This window comes from Schistocerca serialis, chromosome 1 (assembly GCF_023864345.2).
Source record: "Schistocerca serialis cubense isolate TAMUIC-IGC-003099 chromosome 1, iqSchSeri2.2, whole genome shotgun sequence".
NCBI lineage: Eukaryota > Metazoa > Arthropoda > Insecta > Orthoptera > Acrididae > Schistocerca > Schistocerca serialis.
Window position 1 is genome coordinate 1,187,079,088 of NC_064638.1, and position 20,516 is coordinate 1,187,099,603.

General features: G+C 42.0%; 1 protein-coding gene across 2 annotated transcripts in view; it reads left to right on the forward strand.

Annotated features, from left to right (window-relative positions):
• Nucleotides 1-4,954: 4,954 nt before the first annotated feature.
• LOC126418813 (uncharacterized) overlaps nucleotides 4,955-20,516 on the forward strand; it is a 179,242-nt gene continuing 163,680 nt past the window's right edge. For both annotated transcript variants that reach the window (XM_050085760.1, XM_050085766.1), the window contains exon 1: nucleotides 4,955-5,354. In XM_050085760.1, coding sequence (XP_049941717.1) covers nucleotides 5,312-5,354 — 43 coding nt within the window. In that variant the 5' untranslated portion in view covers nucleotides 4,955-5,311. The remainder of the gene's footprint in view (nucleotides 5,355-20,516) is intronic.

The window sequence follows — 20,516 nt, forward strand, 5'->3', positions numbered from 1 at the left end:
AGATCATTAATGTGTTTCTTCCAATTTAATCTCTCATCAATGGACACACCTAAAAATTTTGAACATTCTACCTTAGCTATCTGCTTCTGATTAAGGTCTATATTTATTAATGGCGTCATACCATTTGCTGTATGGAACTGTATGTACTGTGTCTTATCAAAATTCAGTGAGAGTCCGTTTACAAGGAACCACTTAGTAATTTTCTGAAACATATTATTGACAATTTCATCAGTTAACTCTTGTTTGTCAGGTGTGATTACTATACTTGTATCATCAGCAAAGAGAACTAACTTTGCCTCTTCATGAATATAGAAAGGCAAGTCATTAATATATATTAAGAACAACTAAGGACCCAAGACTGACCCTTGTGGCCGGCCCCGGTGGTCTAGCGGTTCTAGGCGCTCAGTCCGGAGCCGCGCGACTGCTACGGTCGCAGGTTCGAATCCTGCCTCGGGCATGGATGTGTGTGATGTCCTTAGGTTAGTTAGGTTTAAGTAGTTCTAAGTTCTAGGGGACTGATGACCACAGATGTTAAGTCCCATAGTGCTCAGAGCCATTTGAACCATTTTTTTGACCCTTGTGGAACCCCATTCTTGATAGTTCCCCAGTTTGAGGAATGTGCTGATCTTTGCATATTATGAGAACTGCTTATATCAACTTTCTGCGCTCTTCCAATTAGGTACGAGTTAAACCATTTGTGTACTGACCCACTCATGCCACAATACTTGAGCTTGTCTAGCAGAATTTCATGATTTACACAATGAGAAGAAGTCGTGGCAGACAGCATCAAAGCAAAAGCAATAACCACAAACTTTCACTCGCCCATAATTCACAAAATGACCAGTAGAAAGCAGTACGATAGGGATGTCACACGTCTCTGCACGACGTCACATACTTGGTTCTTGAACAAAGGCGACCATGCGGTAAACCTATAGTTAGAGGTCTGCGCGGATGCGGATATCCGCGGATATATCCGCGGATATCCGCGGTATTTGTTACTTGGCGGATAAAATCGCGACCGGCGCGGATATCCGCGGGTCATCTGCGGATAATGAGCAAGACATCTGCCCAGTACGTATGTTGCAATGTTAGTTGAGAACTTCAAGTCTGTTGACATTTTGGAATCTTGCAGGGCCCGGGTGGAGCGGATGTCTGTTGTCCTCAGCCCCTGGCTACGACCGACGTAGCTTTACCCAAGAGACCTGCGCCTAATCCGTTTCCGCGACCGTGTCTTTTGTGTGGCCTGTGAAGTACTCTCTGGGTGGCAAACCTGCCCACTGTCTACCAGACAGGTGCCCGTTGCAATTTTCCGATGCCTTCAGTTAGCGCTTTGTAGTGAGCGAGTGACAACGTGCATCGTAGCAAATATCAGTGAGAGTTCTTTCTTCAAATGAACACAATCGATGGATACAATTTCGTGTAATGTGAAAAAAGGTAATTTTACGTTAGTGAAGGAAAACAAATTGAAATCGCCAATTTGGAAAAAATTCGGATACGTATTTGATGGCAACGAAAAGATAAAAGATATAGTGGCTTGTTTTGCATGTAAAAAAGTATATTCCTACACTGGACACAAAAGTGGAACTTCAAATTTGCTAAAACATTCGTGTGAGGCTGGACAAAGTAGCATAATTACTTATTTAAATACCAAGAGAGACGTGAAAGTTCCTGAAGTTCCGCCAAATTTGAAGACAGCCGCAGCAGAAAAAGTTGTCAATCTTGTCAGCAAAGACATTTTGCCATTTGAAGTTGCGTGTGGATCTGGGTTTCTCGAGACGGCACAGTCTCTTATTATTGATGTGGGGGCCAAGTACGGTGCAGTGAGTGCTAAGGAACTGCTACCTCATCCAACCACCATATCCAGAAATTTGAAGGAAACGGCCGATCGTCTGCGTGAAACTGTCTCCACAAAAGTGAAGAATATATTCAGACATATAGGTGGAGCACTAACTGTCGATTTATGGACTGATTCGTACCGTAAAATAAACTATATGGGAGTGACTGCTTATTATGTTAATTCTGAAGAAGTGAAACTTGAGGATAGAGTGTTGTGCACCAAAACTTTTGAGAGTGAGATTTAAAAAACAGGAGAAAACATTAAACTTAAATTAATTAAGATACTGCGGCCGTTCGATTTATTCAGTGCTGTGAATAACATCGTGTTCGTTACGGATAGAGGTCCAAATTTTGTGGCAGCACTTCGCCAATATAAGAGGCTCTCGTTCCCAGCACACATTCTTAATACTGTGCTGGAGCACACGAATCGAGGAGACGCGAATGATGAGAAGAGCGACGTGCAGCGAGTAATAAATTCCTGTCGAGCTATCAATCGCCTTCAGAAGTCATTGAAAGGAAATATAGACACACGATGGGACACACGATGGAACAGTAAATTGGATATGTTTGAGTCTATTAATTCACAATGGTTTGAAGTTCTGTCAATTTTGTCAGAGAAAAATCAAGATAATTTGATTGATTCTATAGACAAGAGGATGTTGGAAGATATAATAACCTTTCTGACACCATTTAAAATAGCTTCTTGTGATGTTGAAGCCTCCAAAACCCCTACGCTTTACTTATGTGTGTTGTGGAAGTTAAAACTTCTCTCCTTCCTTGAAAAAAATTATAGCAGCAGCCCATTTCTGATAAATTTGAAGAGTAGCGCCAAATCTATTTTAATCAGCAAATGGGACATAACAGTAACCCATAAACTTGCAACGTTTTTGAAAATATAAAAACCTAAAATATCTTAGCAGTGCCGAAAAAGATGAAGTTGTAAAGGAAGCGAAAAATTATGTTGCGAGAAATTGTCCACAGTTAAAAGACAAGGAGGAAACAACATCTGGAATTCCTGCAAAAAAAAAAAAAAAAAAAAAAAAAAAAAAAAAAAAAAAAAAAACAAAAGTCTGACGTACTTTTTAATAAATTTGAAGATTCCTCAGAAGATGAATCGACGAGAGATCTTGACTTTGCGCCAGATGAAATTCTCAGATATACGAATGATAAAGTCCAATTTTCGGAAGGCATCGACCTGATAGCTTGGTGGCATGGACGTGAAAACGTCTATCCGCGTCTTTCCAAACTCGCATACTTCGTGCACTGCATTTCAGTGTCCAGCGCGCCATCTGAGAGAAGCTTCTCTACTGCGGGACAAATAATGCAGGACCGACGCACGTCTTTGAAGCCACAGACGATTGATGACATTAAACTCTGGAAAAAAATAGTTTTTAACATTGAAAGTATTAACTGCGAAATATACTGCAAATTTTGTCTTAGTAATTTAGACCAATGTTGAGGATGTTTCAAAGTGTGAAAAACTTCGTTTAGTTGAGAATGAAACAGATATTTCATTTATCGCTAGGTCTTAATTCGATAAATCAGCCAAAAGGTGAGGTTCGAGATTTCAATCGTATTTTTAGCTAAAGCTAAATGGACTCCTAATTTCTATAACCACTAATTTTGTTGCCACTCTTCGGAAGACGAGTTATTCCTTCCAGACAACGTCAATTATTGCTGGCAGTTTAACTTTTTCACAGGTGCGCCAGCGTTTTGCAGTGTAGGTCTAATACTGTAAATATTTTCACCAGGAAATGACGAGGTCTGAACGCGTAAGCTATATTATAATCATCAGCTGACATGAATGGCTTCAAAATATGACACATCCAAGCAGTGAGTACAAAAAACTGTCGGTAAATGATGCAATGTGCTAGTAACAGTTTAAAGCCATCGTTATTTTCAGCTGCCTTGGCACAAGAGCAGCGAAATGTAATTGTTTCTATACACGTATTTTCATCATTTAATACTATTACATTGAATTTTATTTTTTTAAATAGCGTTTCCAATCTCACGAGATCCGAGCCGCTACTGTGTGTGCTCCGGAGCGCCAATGCTTTCCTGTTTGGAATGGTCTGCTTTAGAGTAGGTATAGAGCTTTTCCTATGATTTAAGAAGTCAAAAGTAGTTAAGTTGTCGCAGAAATGGCACCCTAACAACAACTATGTCATTACATACCATAATTCTAAGCCACTAGGAGGTAGCCGAAAGGCACGCGTTTAAGCTCACGCAGGCTGGCGTGAGGTCTGGAACAGTTAAAGGAGTTGAGTCTAGTAAAAAAAGTACGTAGCTTCTGGAATACTTTAATCCATAATTGGTGAACATCGGTCTGACGGTACATGCATCACAAGATAAATAGCAAATGATAATAGCGCCTTGCTAGGTCGTAGCAAATGTCGTAGCTGAAGGCTATGCTAACTATCGTCTCGGCAAATGAGAGCGTAATTTGTCAGTGAACCATCGCTAGCAAAGTCGGCTGTACAACTGGGGCGAGTGCTAGGACGTCTCTCTAGACCTGCCGTGTGGCGGCGCTCGGTCTGCAATCACTGATAGTGGCGACACGCGGGTCCGACGTATACTACCGGACCGCGGCCGATTTAAAGGCTACCACCTAGCAAGTGTGGTGTCTGGCGGTGACACCACAACTGTCTATTACTATTAATTACTCATTCAAAACTTAAATATATGCGGATGCGGATAAGGAACTTGCGGATGCAGATTAATTGCTGCGCATGCGGATGCGGTTGCGGATTAGGAACTTGCAGATGCAGTGCGGGCGCGGATTGCACTTTTCTTATCCGCGCAGACCTCTACCTATAGTCTTCGGAAGTGAATGCATCGCAGGCCGCACCCCCATTTCGGACGGAATCATATTCCACGGCGTAGCTCTGACGGACAATACGAAACGTGAATCCCCGTCTGAACATAAATGCAGATACCCGCATGGTTCGCAAATGGGAGAATAAAACGTGGGAGGGCAACCGGTCGGACGGAACGAACGCCCAGCGCCGACGCGAGGCCGCGTAGAGACGGGGGGTGCGCTGTGACGTCACGGGCGCTCACCTCGCGTGGGCCGCAGGTACGCCAACCAGAGCGCAGGGCTCATTCTCGCCCGGCACCTTGCTCGCTGCGGACACGCGCTCCGCCGACTACGACGACGCGCCGACGGACATCAGGCAATCTCTCCTCTCCTCGCAGCTGATAACCGACACCGTGGGGCGGGTCACTCGTGTTGCGTCACGCGCCTTTTTATTTCTCTCAAGTGGACATAGGGAAGATAGCCGCGGCTGTCGCCCAGTGCTTCTTTTCCGACAGAGGCGCGAGACAGGAGACAGGTGTCTGTGTGCGCGGGTGCTCCACCCAGCGACTGCCTGCAGTTGCCGAGTGACAGAAACGAGAGAGAGCAGTTCCGTTTGTGGCAGTTCGAGGGCTTGCCATCACCGTTCCGACAAAGACGTCCTCCGAGAGTACAAGCAGCATGGGATACCGCCTACTCGTCTTGTGGACGATAAGCTGTCTCTGTAAGTACCCATCTCAAGATTATTCGTAATATTTGCTAGTGAATCACGATAAATGAATTTCTACACCTGTGTTGCATATATCACAGTATCTTGCGTAGCGGGGGAGAATGTTCTGTTGTGTCATATCTTACGCTACTTCCGGTCGACTCACGGATGGGGAGCAGGAAAGTTTACTCTACGCCCTCTTATTAATCTGAACTTACCTTCACAGTTCCAGCACGAAACAGAATATACTCATTTACTGGATAAAGTGTAATCCACTGCCCTCACCCCTCGTTCCTGAAATCCTGGTTGTGATGAAAAACTGAACTGTAGAGCGGTTTAAGTTAGGATGTAATGTGACAGAATGGATGCGAGTTGAAGTAGCCAAAGAATGTGAATACGAAGCAGAGGTATTGGTCCAAGATTGATCTGTATTGGAGCAGCGGCCTGTCTACATTCTGTCATACTTAACGCACTTTTCGTTGCAACGACGAAAACTGCAAGGTATTTAAAAAAATCTCGTAACAATGTCTCTCAGAGGATTTACCATTGCGGCGCTTTCTATACGTTTAAACATTTCAATGAACATTAAAATATGATTACTCTCTTTCTCGCAATTACACACAAACTATGACAGGGTACTACCGTAATTTACTAATGAATGTTCTCTCTCTGAAGAGTTTATTGGTGCATACTGTATACATATATCAAGAATAAACTACGAAAATGGCCAGAAGAGGAGAGTTGCAGATAACTTTACCCATAGGCTAATCACTAAGAGGCGAAGCGGCCAAGTTATTTGACTTAATATGTGAGGAGAGGGCTTCGAAGTATCGCTGTCATACTGACCTCGGTTTTCCGTGCTTTCTCTACATCTCTTGAGGCGAATACCGGAAGTTTCCTTGAGCAAGGCCAGAACCAATTTCTCTCTATAGCTATGACTTGTGTAGACCTGGAATCATTGACGCTGCACTTCTGTGTGTGAGTAACTCAGTGTCCGCCTTTGTCCAAACTGTAGTGGAGCACATACCTTTCAGTTCAGGGCGTAAAAATGTTTGACGTAAGATGCAAATTGCACGTTTTGGTAAGTATAATCCTACGGTAGATAAGTTTTCTGTTGATGTGGCACTTTCATTCATTAGTAAATTACGGTAGCGCCCTGCCATAGTGTGTATGTAATTGCGACAAAGAGAGTAATCATATTTTAATGTCCATTGAAATATTTAAACATATAGAAAGCCCCGCAGTAGTAAATCCTCTGAGAGACATAGTTACGAGTTTGGTCGGTAGTAATTAAAGTTATGTATTACCGTATGTCTAAAGGATCAGTTAAAAAATAAATTAGCAAATCCCAAGCTTAGACTGCAACTCGCATTGACAGTCATACGACTTGTTAGCGCTCTGCAGTTGGTTCCATCCCAAACTGCTGCCTTTACAAGCAATGATCTGCCAACTGAGTTATTCGGCAACGCATTAGAGGCCAGCTCTAACATTTTATTATCTGTTCAAGAGGCTACAAGTCCCCTTCATCTTGATTACGCTGTTCGAATCCCAGTCTGGGACACACGTTTAATTTATAACGAATGTTAATTCGGCAATGTATTCCCCCGAAAGCTATGACGTAGTCCACATTTGTTTAAATTGCCCCACTTCGCCTACTATGAGTTTCGAGTTAAGTTCATTTCGTAGTTCAATCTTTTCACAGGGACATCTTTACATGTAGAGCATAACAAATCTGATTAAATCTTTTTGAGATGAGGATTCTGATTCGTCGACATCTATACCTAATCTCGGCAAACCACTGTGAAGTGCGTAGGAGTGTGGCACGTATTAAGATATGTTCACGTTCAATTAGCCTATGGAGCATGGGAAGAATGACTATTTAAATGCTTCTGTGGCATCTTTAATTAATCTAATCTAATTTTCCCAATAATTTCGGAACCATGTGTACGGCATGCAAATATATTCCTAGATTTCTCGGTACTGATCCTTGAAACTTTCTCAGTACGCTGTCATGGAATAGCTGGCCTCTATCGTGGAGCATCTGTCAATCTTTGTTCATAGCATCTCCGTTACGTTCTGTTATTGGTAAAATAAACCTGTCGTTATTCGTATTCTTTGTACACTTTCAGTATCGCCCACTGGTCCTATTTGGTACGGTTTTCACACACTTGAGCCATATTCTAGGTTGGGATGCATGAGTGTTTTATAAGCAGTCTCATTTGAGATTGCATTTTCTCAGTCTGCCATCTACTTTCCCTTCGATTGAACCTATATGCCCGTTCCACTTCAGATCCCCATAAACTATTACCCCCCCCCCCCCCCCTCCAGTTGTATGAGTTGACTGATTACAACCGTGAGTCATCGGCATTCCAGTTAAAGAGCACAACGTTTTTAGGTCTTGTGCAGTACACAGTTTGACATCTCTGAAGGTTTCAAGCGAGTTGACGATCTTTGGACTACTTTTATCAAGATCTGATTGCGTATTCGTGGAGAATTTTTTTAGGGCAGTACTTCATTATACATAACTGCTTTACAGATAATTGCACAATCTGCGAAATGTTACTACGAATATTGTCTGCAAGGTTATTAGTATACAACGTGAACAGCAAGGGTCCTAACACACTTCCTTGGGAAACACATGGGGTTACTTCTGTGTTGTCGATGACTCACCATCTAAGATAACATTCTGCGACCTCCCTACTAACAAATCCTCAGTCCAGTCAAAAATGTCATTATATAGTCCATGTGATCTTACTTTCATTAATAAGCACTGGTTTGCGCAAAGCACCAAGGTTTATCTAACTCACTACACACTGATTAAGTTCATCATATGGTGCAGGGCAGAGCAATGACCTCGTATCTCTCACGGGAAGATCCCATATGTTGTGTACAACAATGCGCTACTTTTAGTGTTGAGAGTTTTTCACTCTGATGGGGATTTGAGGTGAATGTCGAACAGCTGCTCACTGCCTTGTGAATGTGCCACTTCTCCGTCTGACGTAATCGGCCCGCGTTGCCATTCTTAAGGAGTGCAGAAGTTCTACTTTCTGTTCGCGGAACCAGCAGATGTCGGCGCGAAAAGAGCGGGCCGATGGCCTGTCGCTGGTGAGACCTTCTGCGAAAGTGAGCCGGTAGGACGGGTGTGTATCCGCAGACAAGGAGACTGACTGCCGGAACTCGACGCTTGGAGGTCGCACACAGGACGTACATAGCACCGAAGGCTACTCGGAAACGAAAGCGACAGTGAAAGTTGTCTTACGTCTAACCCTCAGCTAACACAGCAGCTTACGATGATAGGCCTGCAGATTAATTTAGAACCATACTAATTCCTTTTATACAACGCCCTATTCCGTGAGTACTGGAAGAGATAAGTAAACTGTTTACTCGCTTTTGCACTTTGGCCCGTTTCGCGGAGTGAATGCCTGACACTCCTTTGTCTCGGCACTTCATTGCCGATCTGATAACCGTCAAGTCCCTTAACTCCATTCGATAACACCGGTATATCATGATGGCTGATTCTTCTGCCGCTCCTCGGTGGAACAACGTAATTGAAAATAAAAACCCAATACTGGGTATGTTCTGTAGAATTAATTTAATTTAGCTACCTAGTTTTCGGCTTGCAAGTCCATCTTCACACCTCAGCTGACTGTCGTCGTCAAAGAAGTTACAATATTTGAGGAACACCACAGTCGAGTTCATTTGTGGAATTTATTTTCAATAGCAAAGATAAGAACCAATTACTAGCCAACAAGGAGGTGTAAATAATTAACCGGCCTGATCGTGCTACGTTTTACACTACTGGCCATTAAAATTACTAAACCATGTCGATGACGTGATACAACGCGAAATTTAATCGACAGGAAGAAGATACTGTGATACGCAAATGATTAGCTTTTCAGAGCATTCACACAAGGTTGGCGCCGGTGGCGACACCTACAACGTGCTCACATGAGGAAAGTTTCCAACCGATTTCTCATACACAAACAGCAGTCGACCGGCCTTGCCTCGTGAAACGTTGTTGTGATGCCTCGTGTAAGGAGGAAAAATGCGTACCATCACGCTTCCGACTTTGATAAAGGTCGGATTGTAGCCTATCGCGATTGCCGTTTATCGTATCGCGTCATTGCTGCTCGCGTTGGTCGAGATCCAATGACTGTTAGCTGAATATGGGATTGGTGGGTTCAGGAGGTTAATACGGAACGCCGTGCTGGATCCCAACGACCTCGTATCACTAGCAGTCGAGATGACAGGCATCTTATCCGCATGACTGTAACGGATCGTGCAGCCACGTCTCGATCCCCGAGTCATGGAGGCGTTTGCAAGACAGCAACCATATGCACGAACAGTTCGACGACGTTTGCAGCAGCGGTTACCCTTGACGCTGCATCACAGACAGGAGCGCCTGCGATGATGTACTCAACGACGAACCTGGGTGCACGAATGGTAAAACGTCATTTTTTCAGATGAATCCAGGTTCTGTTTACAGCATCATGATGGTCGCATTCGTGTTTGGCGACATGGCGTGAACGCACATTGGAAGCGTGTATTCGTCATCTCCATACAGGCGTATCACCCGGCGTGATGGTATGGGGTGCCATTGGTTACACGTCTCGGTCACCTCTTGTTCTCATTGGCGGCACTTTGAACAGTGGACGTTACATTTCTGATGTGTTATGACCCGTGGCTCTACGCCTCATTCGATCCCTGCGAAACCCTACATTTCAGCAGGATAATGCACGACCACATTTTGCAGATCCTGTACGGGCCATTCTGGATACAGAAAATGTTCGACTGCTCTCCTGGCCAGCACATTCTCCAGATCTCTCACGAACTGAAAATGTCTGGTCAGTGGTGGCCGAGAAACTGGCTCGTCACAATACTCCAGTCACTACTCTTGATGAACTGTGGTATCGTGTTGAAGCTGCATGGTCAGCTGTACCTGTACACGTCATCCAAGCTCTGTTTGACTCAATGCCCAGGCGTATCAAGGCCGTTATTACGGCCAGAGGTGGTTGTTCTGGGTACTGATTTCTCAGGATCTATGCACCCAAATTGCGTAAAAATGTAATCACATGTTAATTCTAGTACAATATATTTGTCCAATGAATACCTGTTTATCACCTGCATTTCTTCTTGGTGTAGCAATTTTAATGGCCAGTAGTGTATATTGGCCAGTCAGGCAGCGAAACAACGACTAGGTTGGCTAAACATGAACGCAGCTGGAGGTTGCAGAATTATGACTCCACATTTGCTGGGCATGTACCAGGTGACGACCACAGCCGCCGGACACAGTCCCACGTGTCCTCCACTCGGTAAGGAAAGGCTAAACACCCAATCTGTTGGACGCCCAGGAAATCAAGAGGCCTCTGGTCCAAAGTCCTGATTTGGTGTTAAATGATCAAACACATCTCATCGCCTCCACTATTCTAAAATTCACTTAATCTTCGCAGTTTGCCAAATACTTCCACCACTATTCCTTTCTATTCCTGCATTTTCTTGTATTTTTTTATTCCACATCGATTGCCTATGTACTCCATATATTCTGTTATTACAATTGTCAATTTTACTCTTTTTCTGTAATACCTCTTCAAGCCTTTCTTTAGTACTCTTGTCAAGAACTAATTCCATTTCATTGAGATTGTTAATATAATTAAAATCGTTGTACGGGAACTGTTTTTCGAGTTTAACGTTAATGTTTTTTCCTGGTTACTCCCTGTACTGTGGTCAATATTCAAAGATATGACAGGAACGTTCATTCGAAGGGAAAAAGTGCAGTAAACATGGTCTCTGAAGTGCATTCCATAAGAGCTGTTAGCACTTCTTCATCTTCGATGCCGTTAAGCAAATCTCTTCTACTGCGAGTTACTTGCTTTCCATATTTTAAGAGGTTGTAGTATGGACCCAAACAATAAAAAAAGCCAGTAAACATGGGCCCTAAAGTACATACTTAATGGGGATAAGCGCTTTTTCATCTTCGCTACTGTGAAAAACATCTCTTCTACATGTTATCTTCTTTATGGCCTCTTTTTCTTCGCAGTCGCAGTTATACGAGCTATACACGTTGGTACACTATTTTGCGACTGTAATAAAAGTCTTATTAAGACCAAACGTGTTTCGCTTTATTTCACAGTATCTTCAGTGGTTAGTTTTTTTTATCCTTCTTATATGCATCACATGTGTGGTAGATTTTAGCACAGAACTTTCACTAACACTAAATATATTCATGGTTTTTGTTGTTGTTAAAGTCCAGTGCCATCTCGCCATTTGGTGCATTTTGTCTTGATATACTGAACAAGTGCTCATAGCTCTTAAGATTTTCATCTCAGAGCCCATGTTTACTAGACAATGTTTTCTGTTTTTGGTTGATACTACCTCCTCCCAAAACATGGAAAGCAAAGAGCTTGCAGTAGAAGAGACTTGTTTCACAGTATCAGAGATGAAGAAATCCTCTTAGCTCTTTAGAACCCATATTTACTATACTTGTTTTCTTCGAAAGATAGTTAATATCATATCCCTGAATACTGAACATTCTTCCTCGGACACCCTGTCATCTGTTGTTGCAGCTGTCAGTTCTATCCTTTACTCTGTTTATGTGTCAGTTTTCATACGAAATACCTCTTCAGCCATTCTTTACTACTCTTATCAAGTTCTAATTTTATTTTATTGGGGATTTTCGAGTTTAATATTATGCTTTTCCTGCTCCCTTTATATTTATTTGCTGTTCAATTGTTAACCTTTTTAACTGCATTCCAGATGCACTCTCAAAAATGACATTTACGATGTGTTTGTGCCTCAGTCTAGATAAGTAACATCTTCTCCAATGTTATTTACAGGTATTGTAACTTCTTTGACAACAGTAGTGAAAAGTCTTTATGTGTGTACCTCTCTTTTTCTGAAATTACAAAAACTACTTTGGATAAGTAGGGTTTCTCCAAGGGTGGAAAACTGACCAAGGTTCAACATATACCTAGGAACAAATTTTCTGCTCTGACTTCAGAGTTGCAATCGAGAAAATATTGTCAGTACTTTATTTTCTAACTCTGTGTGCGGCAATAATACTCTACTACACACCAGTAAATGAAATCAAATTAAAAATAAGTTTATTCAAAAACCAACTGCAACTTAAAAACATTCTGAAATAGAAGCTATTGCCAACCAACACAAATTTCCGATTTAAAGACAGGAAAAACTGTTAAACCATTAAGAAACTCATTTCATTTGCAAAAATCACGTGTTCCATGGCAGAAGACCGTTTATTTGACATTACGAGATGATACACGACCGACGACGAAGTATGGCGTAGCCGTCCACATGTTATGTAACTAGTTTAGAAAATATACAGAATTTTACTCACTATCAATCTCTGCCACTAAAGAATTAACATTACGTTCCACATGGGTTTAATATAATGCAAAGTATTTAAATATTTAGGACTTCGTAATATTTACAAACAGTGCACAAAACAGTCTCATGTCTCACAACAACAACAACATTAAAACATACTGGAATATATTTGTCGCTGTTTCTAGAGCATTTCCTCATGTGATTCTGAAACCAGTCACTACACTGAAATATCGACCAGCAAGCATCATGTGTTACTAAGTAGGTACACTGTCCACCAGGTAAAAAATCTCTCCCCTAAGTTTTCATAATTTTTATCTGGTGCTGTATTTTGTTGCTAACTAAACCATATCTGAGGACGTTTCGTGAAGAGAACAGTAAATAAGTTTAGTTCATTTAGATTAATTCCGTGCCCATGGATTATACCTGCGAAATTTCGGTATAATGTGGAACAGGTCCAACAGCCTCGCAAATACAATAAATAACACAGTGTCAGTGGAACGCAGCTACATACTGATTATTTGCGTAATTGGCTACCACGATAATATTAATGTGCATTTAAAATTAGTAATTGCAACCTAGTCACACAGAGATATTATTCTTATTGTTGTTGTTGCTGCTGTAATTATTTATTCAGAAATCTATCTAAGGAGTAGGAGCAGTTATTAAGCAGATATTATTAAATTTCTTTTAACGTTGTAGTTTTGATTCACGAGGAAGCTGCATACCTTTCTCTCTCCGGTGCAAGAGTAAGCTTAAGTTATGCCTTGTGATAGCTATTTTGTTCCTACTGTTGTACTGGTCATTACTACTAATGTTTCCAAACTGTGAGTGGTTATTGACAACAAATTTCATGTATTATGAAGCTGTTGTTAGCATGACTGGCTTTTCTTTAAGTGGCTGGCTATGAATGTTTCGTACTTAAGGGCGGAATTGCCACAGAATATTATCCCATATGACATTAAAGAGTGGAAATACGTGAAGTAAGATAATTTTCTGATTCTTTCATAATTAAAAATGGCAATGATATACAGAGAAAACAGCTGAAATTACGCGTGTTGTAACTACACTTGGCTTGAAAATTATAGTGCTTATCAATATGCACATCCAGGAAACTTACATTTACTTTTACAGTTTCCTTTCTGCCATGTTCTGTCGTTATTGGTGATGTTCTGTCCTGCCTTGTAGACAGCTGAATGAGTCGCGTTTTTTTTTTTTTTTTGTCATAAGTTACAAACATTTACCGGAAACTAATTAATGATTTTGGTGAAAATTTAGTTTACAGTACGTTTTGGATGCCTCATCTCTTTGAACTTCCTTTTTATGCTTACATCTACAGCTAAGAACAGTATTTCATCTTTGTAGCTTCAATTGGAAGATCATTTGCATTCAAAAAAAACAGCAGCGAACCTAAAACTGAACCCTGTGGAACATACCAGCGATGTGATTCGTCAAGAAAACTCTCTCAAAACTCTATCATAACCATCAGTTAAAAATGAAATGAACTAATTAATCATTGTGTCATAACAGGATTGTATGGTCATGAAATGAAAGTTTTTCTTCCGTAGCTGTCTATTCAAAATTTTTATCGTTCTACCTAACTTGTTGATTGGTGTCACCCCGGAGTACCAGACAGGCATATCCCTTCTCCGATGCAGATTTTCCTTGATATTTTGTTAATGAACTCCATTACATCAACTATTTTCTCCACGATTAAACTGTTTTTTCCTCCCGTTTCTAATTATTTCTGTACGCGGCAACACGGAAGTAATGTCAAATTAGCTGTCCTAATGACCCGCTGTCGGCGTTCTTTCCTGTCGTTAATGAGCTCACCCTTGTTTGTAAACAATACCTTGTAATAACTCAGTGTAATGGTTGTACGCCACGGACGCTGCGCAACACACAAAGGTGCCGTTTTTCTTTAAGGGACACTTCATTAGCCACAACGGTGTAGCTAGAAGCGTCGAGATATTTCGCTGATAGTATCGCATTTGGCGCAGAGCGCTAGTGAGATAAAGGACAAAGACGAGCAGTAGTATATCAAGTATATCAGGGACTTGAAAGATCGCCTCGAAAGCATGACGTCACGGAAAGATAAGAGGATCCGCCAGTAAACACCTAAGCGTATCCGTGTATTAACTGTTATCATTGTGTTCAGAACACAATCCGTTAAACATGGAGAGTCCGTGTTTTTCCACACAAGCCAGGAGAAAGGCTGATTTGCATGGCGGAAAAATACTCCTGCTTGGGTAAACAACCTCGTAACTGCATTTGCTATTTAGACCAAAGAAGCGCTTTCAGGTAGAGTGCCCGACAACGGGAAAGGCAACTGAACTACGAAGCTGTCACAGAAACGAGCGCACAATAATAAGTTAGTTTCTTTGTATAAAGCCGGTAGTCAACGTAATTAACGATGTGCTCGAGTCAAGTTACGAACACCGCTAACAAGAGTTTTGCTTGCGGAATACAAAAGACGCGTCACATAACCTGCACGTACTGCGGTATTTACTAGTTAATACACGAGATTGCCTGGTTACCTATTAAAACCAATTTCTCGCCACACATTTTCAATTCGTTCAAGAAGTTTCTGCTGCGATACACATGCACTGTTTAAAGAAACGAACGCTTAAATATCAAGACCTTCACCATATTGGCTTGCGACATCGAAAACTACGGTTCTCCACTAACAATGACAAATTTCTGTTGTTTTTGTCATCTCCTTCCACCCCATTCTACGGGTGCTATGGGTACTAACACAAACAAACACACAGCTACACAGACACATACACACGTAGAGAGAGAGAGAGAGAGTCGATTTCAATGACTGAAAGAACGGGAGAACACACCAGGTGTCGTTATGTAGTGCACAGGCATGATGAATGAATAAATGTCCGCTTAAATATCAAGACCTTCACCATATTGGCTTGCGACATCGAAAACTACGGTTCTCCACTAACAATGACAAATTTCTGTTGTTTTTGTCATCTCCTTCCACCCCATTCTACGGGTGCTATGGGTACTAACACAAACAAACACACAGCTACACAGACACATACACACGTAGAGAGAGAGAGAGAGAGTCGATTTCAATGACTGAAAGAACGGGAGAACACACCAGGTGTCGTTATGTAGTGCACAGGCATGATGAATGAATAAATGTCCGCTTAAATATCAAGACCTTCACCATATTGGCTTGCGACATCGAAAACTACGGTTCTCCACTAACAATGACAAATTTCTGTTGTTTTTGTCATCTCCTTCCACCCCATTCTACGGGTGCTATGGGTACTAACACAAACAAACACACAGCTACACAGACACATACACACGTAGAGAGAGAGAGAGAGAGTCGATTTCAATGACTGAAAGAACGGGAGAACACACCAGGTGTCGTTATGTAGTGCACAGGCATGATGAATGAATAAATGTCCGCTTAAATATCAAGACCTTCACCATATTGGCTTGCGACATCGAAAACTACGGTTCTCCACTAACAATGACAAATTTCTGTTGTTTTTGTCATCTCCTTCCACCCCATTCTACGGGTGCTATGGGTACTAACACAAACAAACACACAGCTACACAGACACACACACACGTAGAGAGAGAGAGAGAGAGAGAGAGTCGATTTCAATGACTGAAAGAACGGGAGAACACACCAGGTGTCGTTATGTAGTGCACAGGCATGATGAATGAATAAATGTCCGCTTAAATATCAAGACCTTCACCATATTGGCTTGCGACATCGAAAACTACGGTTCTCCACTAACAATGACAAATTTCTGTTGTTTTTGTCATCTCCTTCCACCCCATTCTACGGGTGCTATGGGTACTAACACAAACAAACACACAGCTACACAGACACACACACACGTAGAGAGAGAGAGAGAGAGAGAGAGAGTCGGTTTCAATGACTGAAAGAACGGGAGAACACACCAGGTGTCGTTATGTAGTGCACAGGCATGATGAATGAATAAATGTCCGCTTAAATATCAAGACCTTCACCATATTGGCTTGCGACATCGAAAACTACGGTTCTCCACTAACAATGACAAATTTCTGTTGTTTTTGTCATCTCCTTCCACCCCATTCTACGGGTGCTATGGGTACTAACACAAACAAACACACAGCTACACAGACACATACACACGTAGAGAGAGAGAGAGAGTCGATCTCAATGACTGAAAGAACGGGAGAACACACCAGGTGTCGTTTGTAGTGCACAGGCATGATGAATGAATAAATGTCCTGTAGCATAGACACCATTAATTTTAGGCCAAATGTCCATATACGAGGACTATTCGGAAAGTAAGGTCCGATCGGTCGCTAAATGAAAATCACTGTAAACATCAAAACTGTGTTATTTGCTACAGCTTCCAGTTACTACTCTACATATTCGCCGCTCAGACGTCGACATCTGTCGTAAAGTTGTACTAACTTTCCAATGCCCTTGTCATAGAAGGCAGCCGCCTGCACTTTCCGCCAATTCTCTGTGCTAGTCTTCTGCTTGTTGTCTCTGCCAGAATGTTGTCTTTACAGCCAACGGTTCATCTGAGCAGAGATGGAAATCAGTGAGAGCCAAGTGCAGGCTGTATGGTAGGTGATCAAACACTTTCCATCGAAAACGCTGTAAGAGCATCTTCATTGCCCCTGAAATGTGTGGCCGATATTGTCATGAAGAAGGAAATGCATGACAGCAATGTTAAGTGGGCTGCATGACTATAGGCGAAATCTCTCACCAGGCCCTCTGACTTGGCGGAAGACACTATTGTTGTAGGCATCTTTATGTATTCACTGTGCGCTCAGAACAGAAAAGAGCGACGTGACGCGATAGATTAGCATACTAAAGACACTATCCAACAGATCTGTGCAAAGCTTCATCGGATTTTCACTGCGGTTCCACTGAAATGCCGCGAATAATGAGGATAATGGGGAAGGGGCCCTACATTGATAGGGTGTGGATAAGTCGAGATTTTGGGTCTGATGGGAGGCGTGCTAGGGTAACCCGTGCAGTTGCAATGACCACTGTATATGGATGGCTTAATGGTCAGAACATGTGCCTACTGTGCAGGAGACCCACGTTCGTACCCCAGTCTGTCACAAATTTTCAACTTTCCCCATTGATTTCAACCAGTGCACTCTCGCAGCCAATGTCTGTAATTCCTTTGTGTCTTAATTTATTGTCCAGTCTGTTAGAATCTTTCGTGTAGTTACAGAGCAAACAGTCTTAACTGAAACAAAGTCAGTTTTATTGTCTTCTACTACCATCACTTTGTAAAGTCTGCGGTGAATACTGTTGGTCTCAAACATAAATATGTAACATGAAGAGAACCCCCTATCGCTGAAAGTAATTGCTGCTAAGAGTTGGCTTGCTTGCACAGTGCCAAATAAGATTAAGTAAAACTGTGACAAAAATTATGGTACCACAGATTTATAATAATTTATTAATGGAAACTATACCTTACTTTACTTCAGTATGATGATTGCACATACTAACAGTTTAAAGTTCACTTTCACTAATGTGTCTTAGGTCTAGTCCTGAATCCAGGAACGACAACTACCATCACTTGTAGATTATCCAGTTTGCCTCTTCATAGCAGTGATAGAGGATGAATGTTGATACTATCCTGATGCACTGTTGGCGCTGTGCAAATACTGACTGACAGGAACAGTACATTTGCTTACATCTGCGTTTGCTGGAGTGATGTCCACTTGAGAACAGGTCCTGCTTTGTGCGCCCTCTGTTGAAGGCTAGCCATAACACACTTGCCCCTGAGTACTAGGCGACTCTGCAATCTTCTATGCACGCTGTGTTCCATATCTTCTGGGGGATTTAGCAGTTCGTGCACAGCTCTGGGAGTAGATGCTATCGACACAGCAGTATCCAGTGCTAAATTGCACAATGGGCTGTGCAATCTTGTGGTGGTTGAAGCCCATCTAAGCGAGTATTTGTGTCCAGTTAGACCCATACGACAAACTGAGAAGCTTCTTGAAGAAATATACAGCATCGAACGACATTGCCAAGCAAGCCGCCAAAATGCCCCTTCGCTGTTGATGTTATTAAAGACTGGACGATATCCTCTGGGTGGGTTTCACAATTTAAATAAAGTTGAAGAATGACATAATTCCACCAGACTGTGTTTTAAATTATGTCAGTTACTGAACAAGTGTATATAGTGTGATTTGTAGTAAACGTTACAAGATGGCCTTTGACCGGTCGTCAAACATGTGCACAAACATGTATGGCAAATGATTCTTTGAGGAAACGAGGGCTATCTATTCACGTCTGTTACGATGTATGGGCAGCGCCCGAAACTATTAGAGCAAATAAAATAGTTTAAAATGTAGCCGGGTGGAATAATGTCTTTCTTGAAATTTAAAGACGGAACAATAGCTCACTTGGAAGTGGATAAAGAATGGCCTCAGTTGGGGCATTCATCTTCAGTTAACTACTCGAACCACGTAAACCCTAAATCAAGACGTCCAGGCGGAGTTTTGAAAAGCGTTCCTCCTTACGCGATGGGTCGAGGTACTCAGTTGGTGACATCCATAAATAAGCGGCATGAGGTCAAAGTGCTTGCTCTAGAGTCACGTGAGTAGCATCCTTTACTGCGTCTCACAAGAGAATTTATCCTCTCTGGTTGCTTTTATATATACAGTACATGAACGATCGATTGAATGTATAACGTCTGGAGCATGACATTCCTCAGTGATGACTCACAAGATTGCGAGAAGTAGCTCGATTTCGCAAGAACTGAGCTAAGCTACCACAGATTGTGAAAAAAACTGATTCAGAGCGGTCACACCCACATTAGCGGTTCATTTTTGTCCCGTAAGAAACAGAAAACCGCGATATGTCAGACGGCTGGTATTTAGAAGCAGTTGAGTTCAAATCCGAGCCGTGCCACACGAACGCCGATTTCGGTATTTCCTGTTCTTTGGTTGAGCCGAGTTTAAGGATGGTTCCTTCTAAACGGATGTAGGCTATTTCTTAATAAGTCTTCTTCCAACTAATGTGATATTCTACCTTTAATTGTCTCACTGCTGTCTCGACTCACAATTAACGTAATTTCGGGAATATGCCAAGGGAGTGATAGAGGGCCATTACTGTTCGACACCCAGGGTGTAAGAAAACTATACCGACAGTTCGAGTGGTTGTAGAGGGTGTCTTGACAAACAAACTGAGGACAGAAATACATGTCTGAAACGTCATCCAACGTCTCTACAAGGCGCCGAAGTTACGGGAATCAAATAACAGTTTATAAATACACGGTATTTTGACTGTTGCAGGTACAAAAACAAGGGACGAGCAGAGGACAATGAAAGAAGCAAATGTTCCTAATAAACGTAGGTCCATAGGGCCGAGAACCATCGCGTTAATGCCTCATCTGTCAGAGTTTTGAAGTGCCCTTCGCCCTTAGCCTGATAAGAACAAAGGGAATGCCTTTAGTGTGATGCTAGAAGACTGTCATTACAATGTTACAGTGCTAGTATAACGAGCAGTATTAGCGTCACGTTATGAGACATCTCCAGTGTGACTTTTATAGTGAGTTAAGTGCGGGATTAAAACTTAACGTTCCATTCGTAAGCGGACCTACGATTATTTATCATGAGAAATTACTTTCCGTTGTGACGATCGTTTGTGTATGTGTAAAATGCTACGCCGTTCTGAGTTCTCTAGACGCCGACTGTTCACAAGTGAAATTTCCCACAGTGCACCTAACGACATTTATGGTGTTAGATGACGCTGAACGCGTAAACGCTTGTCATAACAACGGTATAGAGTTCATCTTTTGGCTCTGCAGCTCTTGTCTTTCTTTCCGTGTTTGTGGTTAA